Raw genomic sequence first — 21,391 nt, 5'->3', positions numbered from 1 at the left:
GGTCAATCATCCAATGGTAGAATTTAGATGAAATATTTCATTTTGAAGCCTCCAACATGTACACAGGGTTCCTGCGAGGTCTTAAGAAGTCTAAAATTTTAGGCTTAAAAATGTATTGTATTAGGAAGTTACTTCGCCATAACTTGTGTTGTGGGAAAATGTGTGGATAACAAAGTGAATGACCACAGAGCGTGATGGGAGTGTTGCTCCTGCTGTACAGCGAGAAAATAAAGTGGCCGCGTTAAAATCTGGGATAATCGACCTCCGGACGACGTTTGGGTCGACCAACCCTGAAAGTGGAGGTGCTGTGGACGCTAAGTACTGTAGCTGAACACCAATTGTGCAACAGCAATGATTGTGAAGGTGAGCTTTTCAAATGCATGTTCCCTGATTCCGATGTCGCGAAAACGTACATCACAAAATTTGGTTTAGCAGAAAACATCGAGAGAGACCTCGTCTCTAAAGTAAACAACGGTCCGTTCGTTCTGTTCGATGAAAGCATGAACCAGACGACCAGAACCAAGCAGCTGGACCTGCATGTACGTTTCTGGGACGTCTGGCTGTGAAATAGGTCTTAAATTATATTCAAAGTGGTCTTAAATTTAACTTGTTGAAACCTGCAGGAACCCGTGTACAGATACTTCTTTACTTTCACTGAGTTGGGTTAATCATGGTGCAGCTCATACAGTGTCCACCAGGAGGCTGCAACACTTAAGAACTTTCACTATAAATTCTCTTCCACTTTTGATACATCGTAGTTTAGGAACTAGTTGCTTAATTTGTGTTGAGTACTTCCTCGACTGCAGATGTAATCAGATTCCGTCAGTTTGTTGAATTTCAAAATATTTAACCGTCGGCTGTTTGATGAACAAAACGAGTCCAGAGGCGACAGCTGACCTTTCGCTCAGTTTAACTTTATTGAGTTTTAAATATGACAGGAAGCAGAAAAGATAGAAAAATAAAACAGATGAAGGCAACTTTTACCCACAATGCACTGCAGGAGCTTTTGGCTTCTGGATAAATATGTACTCATTACTCCTCAGTTTGACGACTGAGGCCGTCCCCCTCTGCGTCGTAGATGATGTCTTCAGGGTTCGGAGCTGGAGGACAGAATTCCTCTTGAGGGAGAATCTTCTGGAAAATCGTCTCTGCCTAAAAGACAGTAATCTCCAGCAATCAATACATTGAGTTTCATGTAGTCAATGGTCAGATTTTAATCAGTCAACCTGTAGCGCCACCATCAGGTTCTAACTGTCACAACTAATATAAACAACAGACGGAGGAACTTATGAACTGACTCCTGTGTCTTGAAAACTGATGCAGCTAGAAAGGCATGAACGTGGTTTTCGTGATCCAATCACAACTCTAAGTTCAGGTGTGAACACGTTCTGTCAGTGTGTGTGAGTCCGTCCTGGGAAACAAAGGACGTCGTCTGAGCTGCTGCAGAAAGAATCAAATCTTTTGTTTCTCTTCTCGTTTATTTGTGTGTAACCATGAAATCAACACGTCCATACTTTCATTAAAGGGCCCATATTGTGTAAAATACATTTTGTCTTTTTACTATCGGTAATGACTTGAAGGGGCCAGTAGGGGGCCTCAAAGTATGAAAACAGTCACTCAGTCCATTCTAAGAAATACGTTATCAAAACGTCTTGTTTCGTACTTCCTCTCCGTATGATGTCATCATGGAATCTCATCTCTTAGGGCCTTATCTTCAGACGTGAAAAAACACAACATGCCTCCATATTGCTCCTGTGGTGTCATCAGGTGTCCGCTTGAAACGAGGTCATTTACACAAAAAGTCCTCTGTTATCTTCTGAGCAGGTGCATTCAGGGACCGTCCGCTAGCTAAGCCACTTGTGGTGGACCTTTAGGGTTAAGTGACCTCGTTACGGACACTTGATTTCACCACAGGAGCAATATGGAGCCATGTTGTGTTTCAGATTAAGATAAGCTCCTGATTTCGTGAGTTGAATTCTGCTGCTACACTGTTTACCCCTAAAACTCCAGAAGTGTTTTGTGGACTCAAACACTTCAAATGATTCACACGAGACACATGTCAACACCAGATGTGAGAGACGTCACCTGTGTGATGGCGTGTTCGTGGCCCAGCTCTCCATCTGGTCCAGAACACACGTGCACGTTTGATGGGAGGTTGTGACAATCGACCTCGACCGCCGACCCGTCGACCATGTTGAAGTACAGACACCAGAGGACAGACGGACGCTTGCCTACACACAAACACACAACTCAACGCTTTAGACTTAAGACGTCATTTTGTAGGAACACGTGTTAACTGTCACACATGACAGAGAAGCAGAAAGAGTTTGTGTGTGCGTCACCTTGGTCATGTGACTCTGGTGTGTGGAACATTCTGGTTACCAGTGGCGACAGATCCTGGTAGGCGGAGCCAGTTGACTGACAAGTGAGGTGGACCAGATCTATGGAGAGATAACATCGGACTTCACTTAACAACGGTCATCTTCATGGTAACAGACGGGCTCTCTGTAGTTTCCATGGTAACTGATGGAGTTTGTGGTTGTAGGATATATTATATCTCAAACTTGAGAACTGATTGGTCGATGAAATGAGACATGGACAGATCATGTAATTGGAGGCGTGTCAACTCACAGGTTCCTGGTAAACACGTCATCGTGGACGGACAGAGCTCCACCATCTTCACCGACGGACACCCCGCTGCTATTGGAGGAAGCGTAACCATGGAAACCTGAGCACACAGACAGGTCGACACAAGTCAGGAAGAAAATAACATTGCACAGAGAATCAGAAGTGATAGTTGTGTTGGACGTCATGTTGAAATGTGGCCTGACGGTGGCGCTGGAGGGTCAGAGGATTTACCTGCTGCTCAGAGTCAGTGGGCAGAACGGAGCCGTCAGTTATCAGGACGGCTCTGCTGATAAACCTGAACGCACAAATCCAATCAAACACATCAGTCCATGATGTCACACCAGTCAGTCGTCATTGTGACCCCTGTGTGTCCTCACCTGGTGGGTGTGGCCACCTTCTTCCTCTCTGCTGCCACATAGCCGTCCTCCACCACAAAGTGGCTGCAGCTGATTCGCTGTCCTCTGATATCAATCACCGCCTTACACCTGAAACGAGAAAGGAGGACGAACGGGAGACGTTACGGACAAGACTGAAGATGCAGGTCAAACTAAATATTCAGCTTCTGTAGAATCTGTTGATCAATAAAGCTTTTAATTATTCTGAAATTTGAAAAAACTTTATCCACACCTGACAACACATGTCACATGATCATTCACATACATGACAAGTCACTGGTCATGTGGTGTAATCAGGAAATAGATCGTCTACTCTGCAGTTAGTTGCTTGGTTAGAAAATACTATGAATGAGGAAGAGTGATGGTGAAGGGGAGCCTCTCTCTCTCTCTCTCTCTCTCTCTCTCTCCAAAGATGAAAACAAAATGTTTTGTAACATCAATGTGACCTTTGACCACCAAAATCTAATCAGTTATTCAGGGAGTCCAAGTGAATTGTACCAGATGTAACAGAATCCCCTACAGGCAGATACACTGCTCAGAAACACTAAGGGACACTTCAGATCTTGATGAATGATTCAAGTTGGATATCTTTACTGATATATGTATAATAATTTGTTGAGAACAAAATTACGTAACAATGATCAATGGAAACTAAAACCATCAACCCACTGAGGACTGGATTCAAAACCACACTGAACCCAGTAACAAACTGAAACCACAGGCTGATCCAACGTGTGTGAATTTCATCAAGTCATCAGGTGACTCAGTGGGTGTGGCCTCCTCCTGCCTGCATGTTCTCCTGACAACGAGGAGTCGCAGGATGGAGTCCTGGGGGTTCTCCTCCCAGACCTGGATCATCACCTCCTGGACAGTCTGTGGATGAACTTGTTGGCGTCGGATGCACCGACACATGACGTCCAATAGGTGCTCAAATGGAGTTAGGTCAGAGGAACGAGAGGATCAGTCCAGGACATCAACACCTTCTTCATCCAGGAACTGCTGACACACTCTGGACACATGAGGAACCCAGGGCCCACTGCACCAGGAGGAACCCACAGCACCAGGAGGAACTCAAGGCCCACTGCACCAGGAGGAACCCACTGCACCAGGAGGAACTCAAGGCCCACTGCACCAGGAGGAACCCAAGGCCCACTGCACCAGGAGGAACCCACAGCACCAGGAGGAACTCAAGGCCCACTGCACCAGGAGGAACCCAAGGCCCACTGCACCAGGAGGAACCCACAGCACCAGGAGGAACCCAGGGCCCACTGCACCAGGAGGAACCCTGGTAAGGTCTGACAGTCGCTCTGAGGATTTCCTCCTGGTACCTAACAGCAGTCAGGGAACCGTTGGCTGTGACATGAAGGTCTGTGTGACCCTCCCAGTATCTGCCTCCTCAGACCATCACTGATCCACCAAACCAGTCGTGCTGGATGATGTGACAGAAGCATCCCGTTGAGTGCAAACCTGCTCTCATCTGTGAGGAGAACGAGGCTCCAGTGGTGAACCTGCTGATCCTGGTGTTCTCTGGTGGTTTTCAAAATGACCCCGCCCCCTCACGAGGGCTGAGTGTGTGTGTTTGTCATTTAATCATGAAGCCGACACGGCAGCAGGTTGAATTATGACCTCATTTCCTCCTTTATGTCAATATTTTACTGATCATACATTATCATCCAATTACAGAACAGGAAAGTCTCTCACTCACACAAGCTTCTTGTTATGTTTAAGAAGTAGCACACGTGTTTTTATTAGTTGAGAATGTTTCTGCTCCACGTGCACTGACCTGTGACCAACTCACTATATATAAAGAGGATCAGTGACTGTATATAAAGAGGATCAGTGACTGTATATAAAGATGATCAGTGACTGTATATAAAGACGATCAGTGACTGTATATAAAGATGATCAGTGACTGTATATAAAGATGATCAGTGACTGTATATAAAGACGATCAGTGACTGTATATAAAGATGATCAGTGACTGTATATAAAGATGATCAGTGACTGTATATAAAGACCATCAGTGACTGTATATAAAGATGATCAGTGACTGTATATAAAGACCATCAGTGACTGTATACAAAGAGGATCAGTGACTGTATATAAAGACGATCAGTGACTGTATATAAAGATGATCAGTGACTGTATATAAAGATGATCAGTGACTGTATATAAAGACGATCAGTGACTGTATATAAAGACGATCAGTGACTGTATATAAAGATGATCAGTGACTGTATATAAAGACCATCAGTGACTGTATATAAAGATGATCAGTGACTGTATATAAAGATGATCAGTGACTGTATATAAAGATGATCAGTGACTGTATACAAAGAGGATCAGTGACTGTATATAAAGACGATCAGTGACTGTATATAAAGATGATCAGTGACTGTATATAAAGATGATCAGTGACTGTATATAAAGATCATCAGTGACTGTATATAAAGACGATCAGTGACTGTATATAAAGACCATCAGTGACTGTATATAAAGATGATCAGTGACTGTATATAAAGATGATCAGTGACTGTATATAGAGACCATCAGTGACTGTATATAGAGACCATCAGTGACTGTATATAAAGACCATCAGTGACTGTATATAAAGACCACCAGTGACTGTATATAAAGACGATCAGTGACTGTATATAAAGACGATCAGTGACTGTATATAAAGACGATCAGTGACTGTATATAAAGAGGATCAGTGACTGTATATAAAGAGGATCAGTGACTGTATATAAAGATGATCAGTGACTGTATATAAAGACCATCAGTGACTGTATATAAAGACCATCAGTGACTGTATATAAAGATGATCAGTGACTGTATATAAAGACCATCAGTGACTGTATATAAAGAGGATCAGTGACTGTATATAAAGACCACCAGTGACTGTATATAAAGACCATCAGTGACTGTATATAAAGACGATCAGTGACTGTATATAAAGAGGATCAGTGACTGTATATAAAGACCATCAGTGACTGTATATAAAGACCATCAGTGACTGTATATAAAGACCACCAGTGACTGTATATAAAGACGATCAGTGACTGTATACAAAGAGGATCAGTGACTGTATACAAAGAGGATCAGTGACTGTATACAAAGAGGATCAGTGACTGTATATAAAGATGATCAGTGACTGTATATAAAGAGGATCAGTGACTGTATATAAAGATGATCAGTGACTGTATATAAAGACCATCAGTGACTGTATATAAAGACGATCAGTGACTGTATATAAAGACGATCAGTGACTGTATATAAAGATGATCAGTGACTGTATATAAAGATGATCAGTGACTGTATATAAAGAGGATCAGTGACTGTATATAAAGATGATCAGTGACTGTATATAAAGACCATCAGTGACTGTATATAAAGACGATCAGTGACTGTATATAAAGATGATCAGTGACTGTATATAAAGATGATCAGTGACTGTATATAAAGACCATCAGTGACTGTATATAAAGACCATCAGTGACTGTATATAAAGATGATCAGTGACTGTATATAAAGATGATCAGTGACTGTATATAAAGACCATCAGTGACTGTATATAAAGACCATCAGTGACTGTATATAAAGACCATCAGTGACTGTATATAAAGACCATCAGTGACTGTATATAAAGATGATCAGTGACTGTATATAAAGACGATCAGTGACTGTATATAAAGACGATCAGTGACTGTATATAAAGACCATCAGTGACTGTATATAAAGACCATCAGTGACTGTATATAAAGATGATCAGTGACTGTATATAAAGACCATCAGTGACTGTATATAAAGACCATCAGTGACTGTATATAAAGACCATCAGTGACTGTATATAAAGACCATCAGTGACTGTATATAAAGACCATCAGTGACTGTATATAAAGACGATCAGTGACTGTATATAAAGACGATCAGTGACTGTATATAAAGACGATCAGTGACTGTATATAAAGACCATCAGTGACTGTATATAAAGATCATCAGTGACTGTATATAAAGACCATCAGTGACTGTATATAAAGACCATCAGTGACTGTATATAAAGACCATCAGTGACTGTATATAAAGACCATCAGTGACTGTATATAAAGACCATCAGTGACTGTATATAAAGACCATCAGTGACTGTATATAAAGAGGATCAGTGACTGTATACAAAGACCATCAGTGACTGTATATAAAGACCATCAGTGACTGTATATAAAGACCATCAGTGACTGTATATAAAGATGATCAGTGACTGTATACAAAGACCATCAGTGACTGTATATAAAGATGATCAGTGACTGTATACAAAGACCATCAGTGACTGTATATAAAGACCATCAGTGACTGTATATAAAGATGATCAGTGACTGTATATAAAGACGACCAGTGACTGTATATAAAGATGATCAGTGACTGTATATAAAGACCACCAGTGACTGTATATAAAGATGATCAGTGACTGTATACAAAGACCATCAGTGACTGTATATAAAGAGGATCAGTGACTGTATATAAAGACCATCAGTGACTGTATATAAAGACCACCAGTGACTGTATATAAAGATGATCAGTGACTGTATACAAAGACCATCAGTGACTGTATATAAAGACCATCAGTGACTGTATATAAAGATGATCAGTGACTGTATATAAAGACCATCAGTGACTGTATATAAAGAGGATCAGTGACTGTATATAAAGAGGATCAGTGACTGTATATAAAGAGGATCAGTGACTGTATATAAAGATGATCAGTGACTGTATATAAAGAGGATCAGTGACTGTATATAAAGACCATCAGTGACTGTATATAAAGAGGATCAGTGACTGTATATAAAGAGGATCAGTGACTGTATATAAAGACGATCAGTGACTGTATATAAAGAGGATCAGTGACTGTATATAAAGACGATCAGTGACTGTATATAAAGATGATCAGTGACTGTATATAAAGATGATCAGTGACTGTATATAAAGACCATCAGTGACTGTATATAAAGAGGATCAGTGACTGTATATAAAGACGATCAGTGACTGTATATAAAGAGGATCAGTGACTGTATATAAAGACCATCAGTGACTGTATATAAAGATGATCAGTGACTGTATATATAGACGATCAGTGACTGTATATAAAGACCACCAGTGACTGTATATAAAGATGATCAGTGACTGTATATAAAGACCACCAGTGACTGTATATAAAGATGATCAGTGACTGTATACAAAGACCATCAGTGACTGTATATAAAGACCATCAGTGACTGTATATAAAGATGATCAGTGACTGTATATAAAGACCATCAGTGACTGTATATAAAGACCATCAGTGACTGTATATAAAGATGATCAGTGACTGTATATAAAGACCATCAGTGACTGTATATAAAGACCATCAGTGACTGTATATAAAGACGATCAGTGACTGTATATAAAGATGATCAGTGACTGTATATAAAGAGGATCAGTGACTGTATATAAAGACCATCAGTGACTGTATATAAAGACGATCAGTGACTGTATATAAAGATGATCAGTGACTGTATATAAAGACCATCAGTGACTGTATATAAAGACGATCAGTGACTGTATATAAAGACCATCAGTGACTGTATATAAAGACCATCAGTGACTGTATATAAAGATGATCAGTGACTGTATATAAAGATGATCAGTGACTGTATATAAAGAGGATCAGTGACTGTATATAAAGACGATCAGTGACTGTATATAAAGACGATCAGTGACTGTAATGGCAGATTTTGCATTTGTGTAATGTTTAATAGAAGAACAGATATGTATTTAGAAGAAGTAGATAACAAATGTGTTTCTGTGACTTACAAGAGTTGCAGAGGAGAAGGAAGTGTTTATGGCCCTCACATGTGTGTCTTAGCAAATGCTTCACTGCAGGGGTTACTTAGTGTGTCTGATAGAGATGGGTGAGGGGAACTCTGCATTGTATACAGGACTTGAGTCTTTTGATGTTGTAGATCTAGATAGGGGATCTCGGAGACAGATTGTCTCACACCAGAAAGGCACACCAGGGGTCTGAGACGGAGATCTGAGACAGGAACTCTGCCCAACCTGGTCAGACATCAAGAGGCTGAAGAATACCTTTTGGCTCCTCGCGGGGAGGGGCTTCTGATTGTATAAGTGAAGTGATTCTCCTGTGCTCTGTGCTCATTCTATACACGTCACACTAGGTGGCTGTGTGGGGTGAGCCCACCTGCAGGTGTTTTAGTTGAACTTTCCTAGAGACAATGTTATGTGTGTATTATTATACAATAGAGTATCATTATTCTACAGAAACTGCCACCACAGTGACTGTATATAAAGAGGATCAGTGACTGTATATAAAGAGGATCAGTGACTGTATATAAAGACATCAGTAACTGTATATAAAGACCATCAGTGACTGTATATAAAGACCATCAGTGACTGTATATAAAGACCATCAGTGACTGTATATAAAGATGATCAGTGACTGTATATAAAGACCATCAGTGACTGTATATAAAGACCATCAGTGACTATATATAAAGACCATCATGACTGTATATAAAGACCATCATGACTGTATATAAAGACCATCAGTGACTGTATATAAAGACGATCAGTGACTGTATATAAAGAGGATCAGTGACTGTATATAAAGAGGATCAGTGACTGTATATAAAGAGGATCAGTGACTGTATATAAAGAGGATCAGTGACTGTATATAAAGACCATCAGTGACTGTATATAAAGACCATCAGTGACTGTATATAAAGACCATCATGACTGTATATAAAGACCATCATGACTGTATATAAAGACCATCAGTGACTGTATATAAAGACCATCATGACTGTATATAAAGACCATCATGACTGTATATAAAGATGATCAGTGACTGTATATAAAGACCATCAGTGACTGTATATAAAGAGGATCAGTGACTGTATATAACATAGCTCTGGTACCTGTTGGATTCCTTGTCGACGATCAGACAATGGACCGAGTGTCTCAAACAGTAGATTCCTCCAAACACAGCACACATCCTGAAACACAAGTGATTGACAACCATCATCCAATCAGCATGAAGGAACAGTCACATGTGAAGCTCAAAGATTGGCTAGAGTCTGGACCAATCCCAGCCAGCTGTTGTCCTCACATCTACAGATAGAGAAGTTGGGTTCTAAGATTTTACAGAAACTATAATAAAAAAAACTCTGCACACGACTTGCATCATGTGTGTTCACGTGTCTGAGCACGGATCATCATATATGTAAATCAACGCAGCCTCAGGCTCCTCGTAAGTATTCATACTCCACTCTAATGAGACAGCAGCGTCACCATGACAACAAACTAATCCATTGCTACATGCGTTACAGACGACAGAGAGAGAGACAGAGAGAGAGACGGGGGACGGACAAACAGACAGGTTCTTACCTACAGAAACACTGCGGTATCTCTCCAAGGCCATAGACAGGAAACAGGAAAGGCGTGTTGCCGTAGCGACCCAGGCAGCGCAAGAAGTGACGTGTGGAAGCAAGCCCCGCCTCTGTGGGTGTGTCCTCTGTCACCATTGCAATAGAGTGGACGAGGAAGTGTTGCAGGTTGTCTCCAAGCTGCTGGTCACGCAAGAACTCCAAATATGGCCGACCGTTGTAAGCTGGAAAGAAGACAGCACTACTTTACCCATAATGCTCTGATGTTATGAATGTCATCATGACATTAGCAGACAGACAGGTGAGGTGTCTCACCTTGCTGCTCCTCAGTCTCCTCAACACAGAAAGTGAGGAAACGCATCAACTTCCTCTTTTCTACCACGGAAAGCTGACGACTCGCAAACACATCAGCTCTACTACAGGGCACCTGAGAGACAGACAGGTACACAGAGTCAGACGGGTAGAGAGACAGACGGGTACAGAGAGTCAGACAGGTAGAGAGACAGACGGGTACAGAGAGTCAGACGGGTACAGAGAGTCAGACGGGTACAGAGAGTCAGACGGGTAGAGAGACAGACGGGTACACAGAGTCAGACGGGTAGAGAGACAGACGGGTAGAGAGAGACACACAGGTACAGAGAGACACACGGGTAGAGAGAGACACACAGGGAGAGAGAAACAGATGGGTACAGAGAGACAGACAGGTACAGAGAGACAGACAGGTACAGAGACAGACGGTTAGAGAGAGACAGACAGGTAGAGAGAAACAGACAGGTAGAGAGAGACAGACGGTTAGAGAGAGACAGACGGGTACAGAGAGACAGACGGTTAGAGAGAGACAGACAGGTAGAGAGAGACAGACAGGTAGAGAGAAACAGACAGGTAGAGAGAGACAGACGGTTAGAGAGAGAGACAGACGGGTACAGAGAGACAGACGGTTAGAGAGAGACAGAAAGGTAGAGAGAGAGACGGTTAGAGAGAGACGGTTAGAGAGAGACAGACAGGTAGAGAGAGACAGACAGGTACAGAGAGACAGACGGGTACAGAGAGACAGACGGGTACAGAGAGACAGACGGGTACAGAGAGACAGACGGGTACAGAGAGACAGACGGGTACAGAGAGACAGACGGTTAGAGAGAGACAGACGGGTACAGAGAGACAGACGGTTAGAGAGAGACAGACAGGTAGAGAGAGAGACGGTTAGAGAGAGACAGACAGGTAGAGAGAGACAGACAGGTACAGAGAGACAGACGGTTAGAGAGAGACAGACAGGTAGAGAGAGACAGACAGGTACAGAGAGACAGACGGGTACAGAGAGACAGATGGGTACAGAGAGACAGACGGGTACAGAGAGACAGACGGGTACAGAGGGACAGACAGGATGACTCACCTGTTCCACGTTGTCATGGCGATAGGTGAGTATCCTACTGACATTCTTGAACTCTGCATAACGACTGACGTTTGACTTGATGAGCAGATCAACCAATGAGCCACGAGAATACATCAGCTGGAGAAGAAGAATAGGTTATAGAGTTAGTATATAATGTGTTTATATGGTTATAGTGTTAGTACATAATGTGTTTATATGGTTATAGTGTTAGTATATAATGTGTTTATATGGTTATAGTGTTAGTATATAATGTGTTTATATGGTTATAGTGTTAGTATATAATGTGTTTATATTGTTATAGTTAGTATATAATGTGTTTATATGGTTATAGTGTTAGTATATAATGTGTTTATATAGTTATAGAGTTAGTATATAATGTGTTTATATGGTTATAGTGTTAGTATATAATGTGTTTATATAGTTATAGAGTTAGTATATAATGTGTTTATATAGTTATAGAGTTAGTATATAATGTGTTTATATGGTTATAGTGTTAGTATATGTGTTTATATAGTTATAGTGTTAGTATATAATGTGTTTATATGGTTATAGTGTTAGTACATAATGTGTTTATATAGTTATAGAGTTAGTATATGTGTTTATATGGTTATAGTGTTAGTATATAATGTGTTTATATAGTTATAGTTAGTATATAATGTGTTTATATGGTTATAGTGTTAGTATATGTGTTTATATAGTTATAGAGTTAGTATATAATGTGTTTATATAGTTATAGTGTTAGTATATAATGTGTTTATATAGTTATAGAGTTAGTATATAATGTGTTTATATAGTTATAGAGTTAGTATATAATGTGTTTATATAGTTATAGTGTTAGTATATAATGTGTTTATATAGTTATAGTGTTAGTATATAATGTGTTTATATAGTTATAGTGTTAGTATATAATGTGTTTATATAGTTATAGTTAGTATATAATGTGTTTATATAGTTCTAGAGTTAGTACATAATGTGTTTATATAGTTATAGTGTTAGTATATGTGTTTATATAGTTCTAGAGTTAGTATATAATGTGTTTATATAGTTCTAGAGTTAGTACATAATGTGTTTATATAGTTATAGTGTTAGTATATAATGTGTTTATATAGTTATAGAGTTAGTACATAATGTGTTTATATAGTTATAGTGTTAGTATATAATGTGTTTATATAGTTATAGTGTTAGTATATAATGTGTTTCACGTATGAATCTAAAGCACGCAGGCTAGCAGCAGTCGTCTGTACGCAACCCTGCCAGGATGCTTTGTTATTAGAGGAGCAGTTAAGTTCAGTAATATCGCTGCTATACGCCGGTTCAAAGAGGGGGGGTGCGATATTACAATCATTATCGTAATTATTAAATCCTTATTAATGGAGAAAATACTACATCTGTGAGTCTCTCTCCCCGCTTGCCGGTGTTTCGCAAGGAATTCTGGGTACTGCTCCGTCTGAAAAATCTCCGTTTCGAGGGCAACACAGTCCGAACACTTGGCCCCGCCCCTCCGTCCCAACAGGTACTGGGACAACCCACCCCTTCACGTGAACACACAAAACAAAGGGGAAGGGCTAAGGGGTGCGATGGCATTGGGCCTTGATGTTTCGTTACCTTGGAGACGAGGTCGATGTTAAACCTGCGTCCTTCCTTCACCAGCTGAGCGTAGCTGATCTTCTTCCTCATTGGCTCTGATTGGCGTTGAGGGACAGAGAGGCGGGACTGAGCTGTCTCTGGCTCCTCCCCAACAGTCTGAGCAGCCTGTGATTGGACACAACATCTGTCTGTCACCATCATAAAGATCTGTGAATGGCTGTTAGACATAATTTTTGACCCCACCCTCCACACCTGTTCTTCCTCTTCTCCTTCAGCCACTTCCTCTTTTCTTTCTTTGTCCTGTAAACCTGCAATTAAAACAAGAACGTGTTCATGGATCATGGATCATGGATCATAACATGTGGCTCATGGATCACAGAGTGGAGATGTGAGACTGAGCTTGTCATCTTAATGTGAAGTTAAAATATGTACATACATGTTAATAAATGTCAATATGTCAGTCCGCAGTAACGCTGCTCATTAAAATGTGATTCATCATCAGTGTCCTAGTGAAGAAACAATATTTAACACAAGACTAAAACCTGAAGATCCTGTCTCTGTTTCTTTAACAGCGTCCTCAGCTTCTTCTTCTGTGGTGTCTGGAGGATCAGGAGCTTCCTCCTCCTTCTCCTCCTCCTCGTCTTCTTCACTAAAAACACACCACACCTGAGAGTCAGAGCTTCAGGTGACTAACCAAGACAAAAGTTAAAACAAGAAAACTGTTATGCTGATAACAAATGAGATCAAGTACGTGTAACACCTGTGTCACACTTGTGTTTCATTGATTCTCATTATTTACCCGGGTCGTGGGGACTTTCATGAATTTACCTGGTGAAACAGAAAACCTGCAGGTTAGTGACGGAGGTGGAGTCAGAGTTACACAGATAGATCAGCTCTTCCCCTTCCTCCAACAGGCTCGACCAATCCTGGACCGGCTCGGGCTGAGACTCCTCCTACCCCCCCCCACACACACACAGGTTACAACACTCACAAGACTTCTGACATCACTTCCTGCAGTGAAACCAGCAGCCAATCAGACGCGGCGTTGTGCTCACATGGTGCTGTTGGATCCAGGTGAGCAGGCTGTTGAAGGTGAAGCTGGCCCAGTTGGCTGCGTAGTAACTCCTCCTGAAACCACAGGAAGCTGCAGTCACTTTGCCTCCTGACGGGAGTTTATAGTGCTCTAGTGTCTTTCTTCTGTCTGAGGTGAACCACCAGTCACACTTCATCAATAACTGATTCAATGAATCAATGAACAACTAAGTAACTGATCAATTCCTCCCTTGACTGGAAACTAAGACAACTATTGACAAATAGGAAATAAAGAGTTAGATATTTAATACCTGGTACATTAATACTATTTAGTTGATGTGTATCTACAGTTTTTATAATATATTTATATTAATTTATGGATTTTTTTACTTCATTTTTACTTTACTTTTTTACCTATTTTTAGTTTTCATATTTCTGTTTGATGTTATTCAGTCCATTGATTCATAGGTGAGGATCGATCAGTGATTCAGAGTTTTTGACTGACAGACAGACAGACTGACAGATGACTGACTGACTGACTGACAGACAGATTGACTGACAGACAGATTGACGACTGACTGATTGACAGACTGACTGACAGACTGACAGATGACTGATTGACAGACAGACAGACAGACTGACAGATGACTGACTGACAGACTGACAGATGACTGACAGACAGATTGACAGACAGACTGACAGATTGACAGACAGACAGACGACTGACAGACTGACTTACTGATGACTGACTGACTTACTGATGACTGACTGACAGATGACTGACTGACTGACTGATGACTGATTGACAGACAGATTGACTGACAGACTGACAGATTGACAGACAGACTGACAGATTGACAGACAGATTGACTGACAGACTGACAGATTGACAGACAGACAGACGACTGACAGATGACTGACTGACTGACTGACTGACAGATGACTGACTGACTGACTGACTGACAGATGACTGACTGACAGATGACTGACTGATTACCTGTCGACATGAAGAACTCGCTGACCGACCCTGGAACAGGCAGCAGCGACCACCGACTCCACGAGCCCTGCACACATGGATCATCATCAAGTATCAGTGATCAGTGAAGTCTAGATTCTGTGAAGCTCGTCACTGGACCAGAGACTGTTAGCATGATGCTATGCTGCCTGTTAGCATGACGCTATGCTGCCTGTTAGCATGACGCTATGCTGCCTGTTAGCATGACGCTATGCTGCCTGTTAGCATGACGCTATGCTGCCTGTTAGCATGACGCTATGCTGCCTGTTAGCATGATGCTATGCTGCCTGTTAGCATGACGCTATGCTGCCTGTTAGCATGACGCTATGCTGCCTGTTAGCATGATGCTATGCTCCCTGTTAGCATGACGCTATGCTGCCTGTTAGCATGACGCTATGCTGCCTGTTAGCATGATGCTATGCTGCCTGTTAGCATGACGCTATGCTGCCTGTTAGCATGATGCTATGCTGCCGTTCGCTCCAGCGGAGGAACAACACGTAGCGGAGCTAACGAACAACTGTCCGCTAACGTTTTAACCCGAGCGCTGTTTCCCCAGAGCAGCTAACAGCCGGGCGCTAGCTGCTAGCCGTTGCCTTTCAAATGAAGGGGTCGTTAGCCGCTAGCTAACCCCGCTCTATGTCCCGGGTTGTCCCAGTTTAACCCGGGATTCTGTGGCATTAGCGCTCAGACGTCACAGACCCAGGTGTTCGTTTACCTGTGCCCAGAATGACGACGTCAAATTCAGACGGTAGATCCTCGGCAGCCATGTTGTTTGCAGGGAAACTCTGTCACGTGACAGGGATCAGTGATGACGTCACACATGGCAAACATTTGACTTTTCAAAATAAACGTCCGTTATAATTTTTAACATTCATTTTAAATAAACGAAAAACGACTAAAGATTTTTCTTCATTCAGCAAAATCAAATTCAGCTAAGCTAACTGCTAATGAGAAACTGGAATGGATTGTTGTAAGGGTGTGGTGTGGACACTGGACCAGAGGAGCAGATAATAAACATCAGCTGATCACAGATCAGTAGTGATGGCGACATGAAGCAGTGACGCTTCCATCCAACTGGTTCTCTCATGGCAGAAGCTTACTGGGGCTTCATTGGCTCTACTGGGCCATCTAGTGGACAACAACTGTGAAACAGGCAGAGTGATTATAATGACACCATGGCTTTGGAGTGTGAAGCTTTGAATTGAATAAATGAATGAATGATGTTTGTGATGCCAATACATGAATTATGAAGTTATTACTATGGTGTCTGTCTTTATGATACAATGGCGGGGTCAAAGGGGAAAGTGGAAACAAATCGGGCAGAGGGTTGTGATGTGAATGTGCTTGTGTTACTTGGTTGTGACTGTGCTTATGTTTCTAGGGACAACATGCAACACGTAAAATGGGGATAACATTTTAATCATTTTTATTTAAAAATAACAACTTGTCCACAGTGCTGGGTTTCAGGCGGTTTCTTTTTCTTGAGATTATTTCCCCTGCTTTAGAAAAGACCCTGTCCCAGGGCACAGATGAAGCTGGGCTACACAGAAAAGCTACAGCAGGTTTGTTCAAGTTGGGATATACATTTTTCTGTCCTTCCTAATACTGTGGGGGGTTCTCCAATCTTCCTATGTTTGGTTCCCCCAGGTACTGTTGGACCTCCACTGTTGCGTCCGCAGTGACATTTTGTGTCCTCGTCTGCAGGACGTTGGTGTCCAAACGATGCCTCAGTTTGCTCCCTAAGACGGACAAACAGGCTGTAAGTGACTCAATACAATAACACAATTAAAATGTATCCAGTATCCGTTACCTTGAGTCACAGGCTGAGAAGCTTCTGATGTGTGTGGTTGTAATGACGATGATGAAGATGAGGAGGAGGAGGAAGACGCGCTGTTTCGAATAACAGCAGCACATTCCGAAGGGAGCCTCGTCTCGGCATCTGCTGCTTTATTGGGGCTAAAGAAGCCTATCTTTTCAAATCAAAGTGTATAGCTTCTCCCTTAACTGTCTCCTCAGACTCTCAGCCATTGCTGTGCTCTCTGGAGTCTGGTCTATTCCCATTTCCTCCTCCTCCAGTGTGTGGTGTAGCACCGGCCCATTTGCTCCTGCACCTGTGTCAGCTTCTCCTATAAAATTAGCCAACAAAAAGTGATTCACTCAAGTGTCACTGAAGCAGCAACTTCAACAAAACAGCTTCATTTAGAATATTTCAATGAAATAAAGGAATTCACCTTTGCTGTGGTGCTGCTCTTGAAATAGCCCACTATCTTCCCAGAGTTAGCCCGGATGTCAGACAACACAGTGTTTTGGTGAAGAGCCTTTTTCATGATTGTGTGACGCGTACGAAGCTCCCTGGCACAAACACCCATATTTGCTGCGCCATCAGTCACAAGGCAAGTAACTTTGTGTGTTAGACCCCACTGTGACATCAGTGCTGCTTTTACAGTTGCCAGATTTGCAGCAGTATGTGCCTCAGGGAAATGCAGCACCCCTAAAACAACAGAATGCAAAGAGCTGCTTTCATCTATAAAATGGCATGTCACAGCTAGATACGCATCAGTGTTGATAGAGGTCCACATGTCTGATGTTAAACTGACTGCAGAGGCCTTCGACACAATGGCTTTGGCTTTCTCCTTGGACTCCTTATATCTGTCCTCCACCATAGCTTTCAAAGCCTAAAGGAAAGAAGACAACACTCTAGGAATGGCAGAAATGGGGAAATGGGGAAACATGCTTCATGTGCTCACAGACGCACCTGCCTTGTGGGGACAACATAGGGTTGAAAGCTTGAACAAGCTTTCTGAACCCTTTGTCCTCCACAAGAGTGAAGGGCTGGGAATCCTCCATCACCATATTGACCAAGGCCTCCTCCACATCGTTCTTCAGTCCTGATCCGTCTTGATTTACAGATGTCATTAATTACTCCCATGTAAAATATTAATAAATGTTGTCTAATACAAACGTCCCATGTATTTTATGTTTGTATGCCGTCTTATATCATTGCATCCTGAACCATTTCCTGAATCAGTCACGTGGTACGGGCGGCTCGCGAGGCTTCGAACGTCACCACATACGTCATCAACACAAACCTCGATACGCGCTTCACAAAAATCTTCCTGGGTGACTGGACACGCGCTTAACCCCGAACCCGAACCCGTAAAGACCCGAAGAAGAAGGAAACGTCACTTGGACTTGGACGAGACTTCACTGACAAACATGTCCAAGGAACAAACCTGTGAGTAAAACTTTACATACGTTTGAAAAATCGACTCAACTCCTCGTTCACACTGGATTTATATTCTCATCTTTTCTCTTTTTAACTTCCTCTTTTCCAATGAATGAGATTTACAACAGTCAAGTATTTACACCAATTCAAACTTTGACCCTGAGTATGAACAGAATGTGTCTGATTTGATGGAGACCATAATGACTGGAGCAGAAACCGTTTGTTTCACTTTAAAATGCTTCCACACTAACTTCACGGGACAAGTTGGTCCTACTTGTTGACCCATGTAAAAGCCAATCAGCAGAGTCTGTTTTCTGAAAAGCGGAGGCTTGACATGTTTTATTGTGGAAACCTTGTAATGTAAAATTCCACTGATCAATGTCTTACTACTGTTCTGACTGTTTTCTGTGCACTTAGCTGATGCCTCCTCAAAGTTCATGCCCTGATTTGGTAATCCCACCTCCTGTTGATTGTTATCTGTGCAACTGTGTGCTGGTTTGATGCCAGACAGCCAGATGTTTCCTGTTTATCTCATTGTATAAAAAGCTTCCTTTGGTTTCACTCTGAGCCATGTTGCTGGCTGTGTAACCCTCTGCAGAGCTAATCATTAAACCTCTCAGACAACTCCGGTCTGAAACTCATTATTTCAAATCTCATGATAAATGTCCACGACAACCTCAACACGATATAGTTTAACTGTGCGGGTTAAGATCAGAGGAAGGTGCACCTTGTGAAGCCTGATGAGACAAATTGTGATTGTAAATGTGGGTTCAAACATGAGATTGATTGACTTAACTTAAAGTTTGTTCATGTGTTTGAAATTCTCCAGCAGATCCAAAGGACTCTCTCAGGATGCTTCTTGTTGGGAAAACTGGAGCTGGGAAAAGTGCAGCAGGAAACACCATCTTAATGATGAAGGGTTTTCATTCATCAGTTTCTGTTTCCTCACTGACGAAAGAGTGTAAGAGAGGAACAGTGAAGGTTCAGGGCCAAACACTGGAGGTTATTGATACTCCAGGTCTGTTTGACACCGAGCTGAGTGAAGAGCAGGTGAAGGCGGAAATCGCTAAGAGCATCATATACGCTGCTCCTGGACCTCATGTGTTCCTGATCATCGTCAAGGCAGACAGATTCACTGAAGAAGAAGAAGAAACAGTGAGAATCCTTCAGGAGCTGTTTGGAGAACAGGCTGCACGTTACACCATGACCCTGTTCACCTGTGGAGACGCTCTGGAGGCAGACGGCGTCTCCGTAGAAGAAGTCATTGGTGACAATAAGGTTCTCAGCGACTTCCTCCATCAGTGCAAAGGAGGATACCATGTTTTTAACAACAGAAATAAAGATCCTGCTCAGGTCCATGAGCTGCTGAAGAAGATCAACACAATGGTTGAGAGAAATGGAGGAAGCTACTACACCAACGAGATGTTCCAAGAGGCTGAGACAGCCGTAGACAAAAAGATGAAAGAGCTTTTGAAGGATGAACCACAGAGGGACCAGGATGACGCAAGAACTGAAGCAAAAGAACATGTGGCAGCAACTGAAAATGTCTCCTTAGCCCTTATTGGAGCAGGTGTTGGAGGTTTTATTGGAGCTGCTATTAGAGCTGGTGTTGGAGCAGGTGCTGGAGGTGTTATTGGAGGTCCGATTGGGAGGGCAGTTGGAGCAGCACTGGGATCTGCGGCTGACGGATGGATAAAAAAAGCGTGTGTCACACAGTGATATTTAATATCAAGGAGTCATCAGCTCATTGCAGCTAAATGAAAATAGATACAAATTTTCAAAATGTAATCGTTAAAACAGTATTTGATCATGTTTGTAAGGTCATAGTGACCTTGAGTCTAAGTGACATTTTGTACCAAGTTTGAAGAAATTGCCTCAAGGCGTATTTGAGATGTCGAGAATGTGGACGTACCAACGGACGGGCGGACAGAGGGACGGACAGAGGGACAGAGGGACAACCCAAAAACCTCACCCCCCTGAAAATAATCATGGAAACACTTTAACTTTGATTTGATCATAATGTTTATCAGAGAATGTATCATCTGCACCAGGAGATCGTTTCCTACTGAAGACTTTTACTAATCACTACTCAAGTGATTAATGACGTCACACATGTCATATGTGTTATATGTGATTTAAAACCGAGAAGACTCTGGACCTGATTAGCTTAAATTATTCTGTCATGAAAAGTTTGGATCAATACGAATAGAATTGGATTCTTTGGCCCATGTCCACCATCTTGAGTGTTTGTTAATGTCGAGGAGCTGTGATGACACAAACAAATAAAGGTCGGTACCTAAATACAAGTAGCTCCTGTACTTATTTACATCTTTCTACAACCACTAACACTGGGACCTGTTATAAACCAGTTATCGTTCCACTAACCCACAACCTGCTGTTACACTGTCATCGTATCATATGAACATTCAGAGCACAGTCATGTATCTTTCTCTTTTCTGGTGCGGTCGGTCTCCAGGTGAAGATCCTCTGAGGAACAGAAGGTGAGACACAGGTGAGATACGATTAGATCAAACTTTATTGATCCCACACCAGGGAAACTCAGCTGGTACGCCAGGCTGAGGCAGACAAGAGAAGAAGAAACGTAAAAGGAATAGAATCAAAATTACAATTAAATGTAAAAAATGCTGAGTATGTACATCATATACACCTTTTCACAGCAAT

At 41.9% G+C, this 21,391-nt stretch overlaps 2 protein-coding genes and 1 long non-coding RNA gene across 5 annotated transcripts; 1 reads left to right on the top strand and 2 right to left on the bottom strand.

Annotated features, from left to right (window-relative positions):
- Positions 1–902: 902 nt before the first annotated feature.
- Positions 903–16,289, bottom strand: chm (CHM Rab escort protein). Of its 2 annotated transcripts, none has more exons than XM_034607267.1 (17): positions 16,199–16,289; positions 15,466–15,532; positions 14,492–14,564; positions 14,265–14,389; positions 13,979–14,085; positions 13,689–13,744; positions 13,455–13,601; positions 11,850–11,966; positions 10,775–10,886; positions 10,461–10,683; positions 9,992–10,069; positions 3,006–3,113; positions 2,860–2,923; positions 2,632–2,728; positions 2,343–2,441; positions 2,086–2,231; positions 903–1,152 (listed from the first exon to the last, which is right to left on the bottom strand). In XM_034607267.1, exons 1-17 carry the CDS (start codon positions 16,248–16,250, stop codon positions 1,033–1,035), a joined length of 1,791 nt encoding a protein of 596 aa, XP_034463158.1. In that variant the 5' UTR covers positions 16,251–16,289; the 3' UTR covers positions 903–1,032. The 2 variants fall into 2 exon arrangements, with proteins under 2 accessions (XP_034463158.1, XP_034463159.1); XM_034607268.1 differs by having other exon boundaries at positions 13,455–13,604; positions 13,698–13,744.
- Positions 16,290–16,874: 585 nt separating this feature from the next.
- Positions 16,875–18,601, bottom strand: LOC117774730. Its single transcript, XR_004616125.1, has 3 exons — positions 18,523–18,601; positions 18,124–18,125; positions 16,875–16,963 (listed from the first exon to the last, which is right to left on the bottom strand). It is a non-coding gene; the product is annotated as an uncharacterized LOC117774730 (long non-coding RNA).
- On the top strand, positions 18,567–21,015 carry LOC117774706 (GTPase IMAP family member 9-like). 2 transcript variants are annotated; one of them, XM_034607323.1, is made up of 2 exons: positions 18,567–18,718; positions 19,539–21,015. In XM_034607323.1, exons 1-2 carry the CDS (start codon positions 18,700–18,702, stop codon positions 20,426–20,428), a joined length of 909 nt encoding a protein of 302 aa, XP_034463214.1. In that variant the 5' UTR covers positions 18,567–18,699; the 3' UTR covers positions 20,429–21,015. The 2 variants fall into 2 exon arrangements, with proteins under 2 accessions (XP_034463214.1, XP_034463216.1); XM_034607325.1 differs by having other exon boundaries at positions 18,575–18,718; positions 19,542–21,015.
- Positions 21,016–21,391: the final 376 nt, after the last annotated feature.

The sequence above is a fragment of the Hippoglossus hippoglossus genome, chromosome 14 (genome assembly GCF_009819705.1).
Source record: "Hippoglossus hippoglossus isolate fHipHip1 chromosome 14, fHipHip1.pri, whole genome shotgun sequence".
NCBI classification, from domain to species: Eukaryota; Metazoa; Chordata; class Actinopteri; order Pleuronectiformes; family Pleuronectidae; genus Hippoglossus; species Hippoglossus hippoglossus.
The sequence above is the reverse complement of the archived record's forward strand: the minus strand, read 5'-3'. Positions and strand labels throughout refer to the sequence as shown.

Coding starts and splice junctions, on each gene's coding strand:
- chm (XM_034607267.1), bottom strand. CDS start 16,250: ATGGCTGCCGAGGATCTACCGTCTGAATTTGACGTCGTCATTCTGGGC. Junction 13,745..13,978: donor AACAGAGACAGGATCTTCAG/GTTTTAGTCTTG, acceptor TTTTAATTGCAG/GTTTACAGGACAAAGAAAGA. Junction 2,442..2,631: donor GACGTGTTTACCAGGAACCT/GTGAGTTGACAC, acceptor ATCTCTCCATAG/ATCTGGTCCACCTCACTTGT.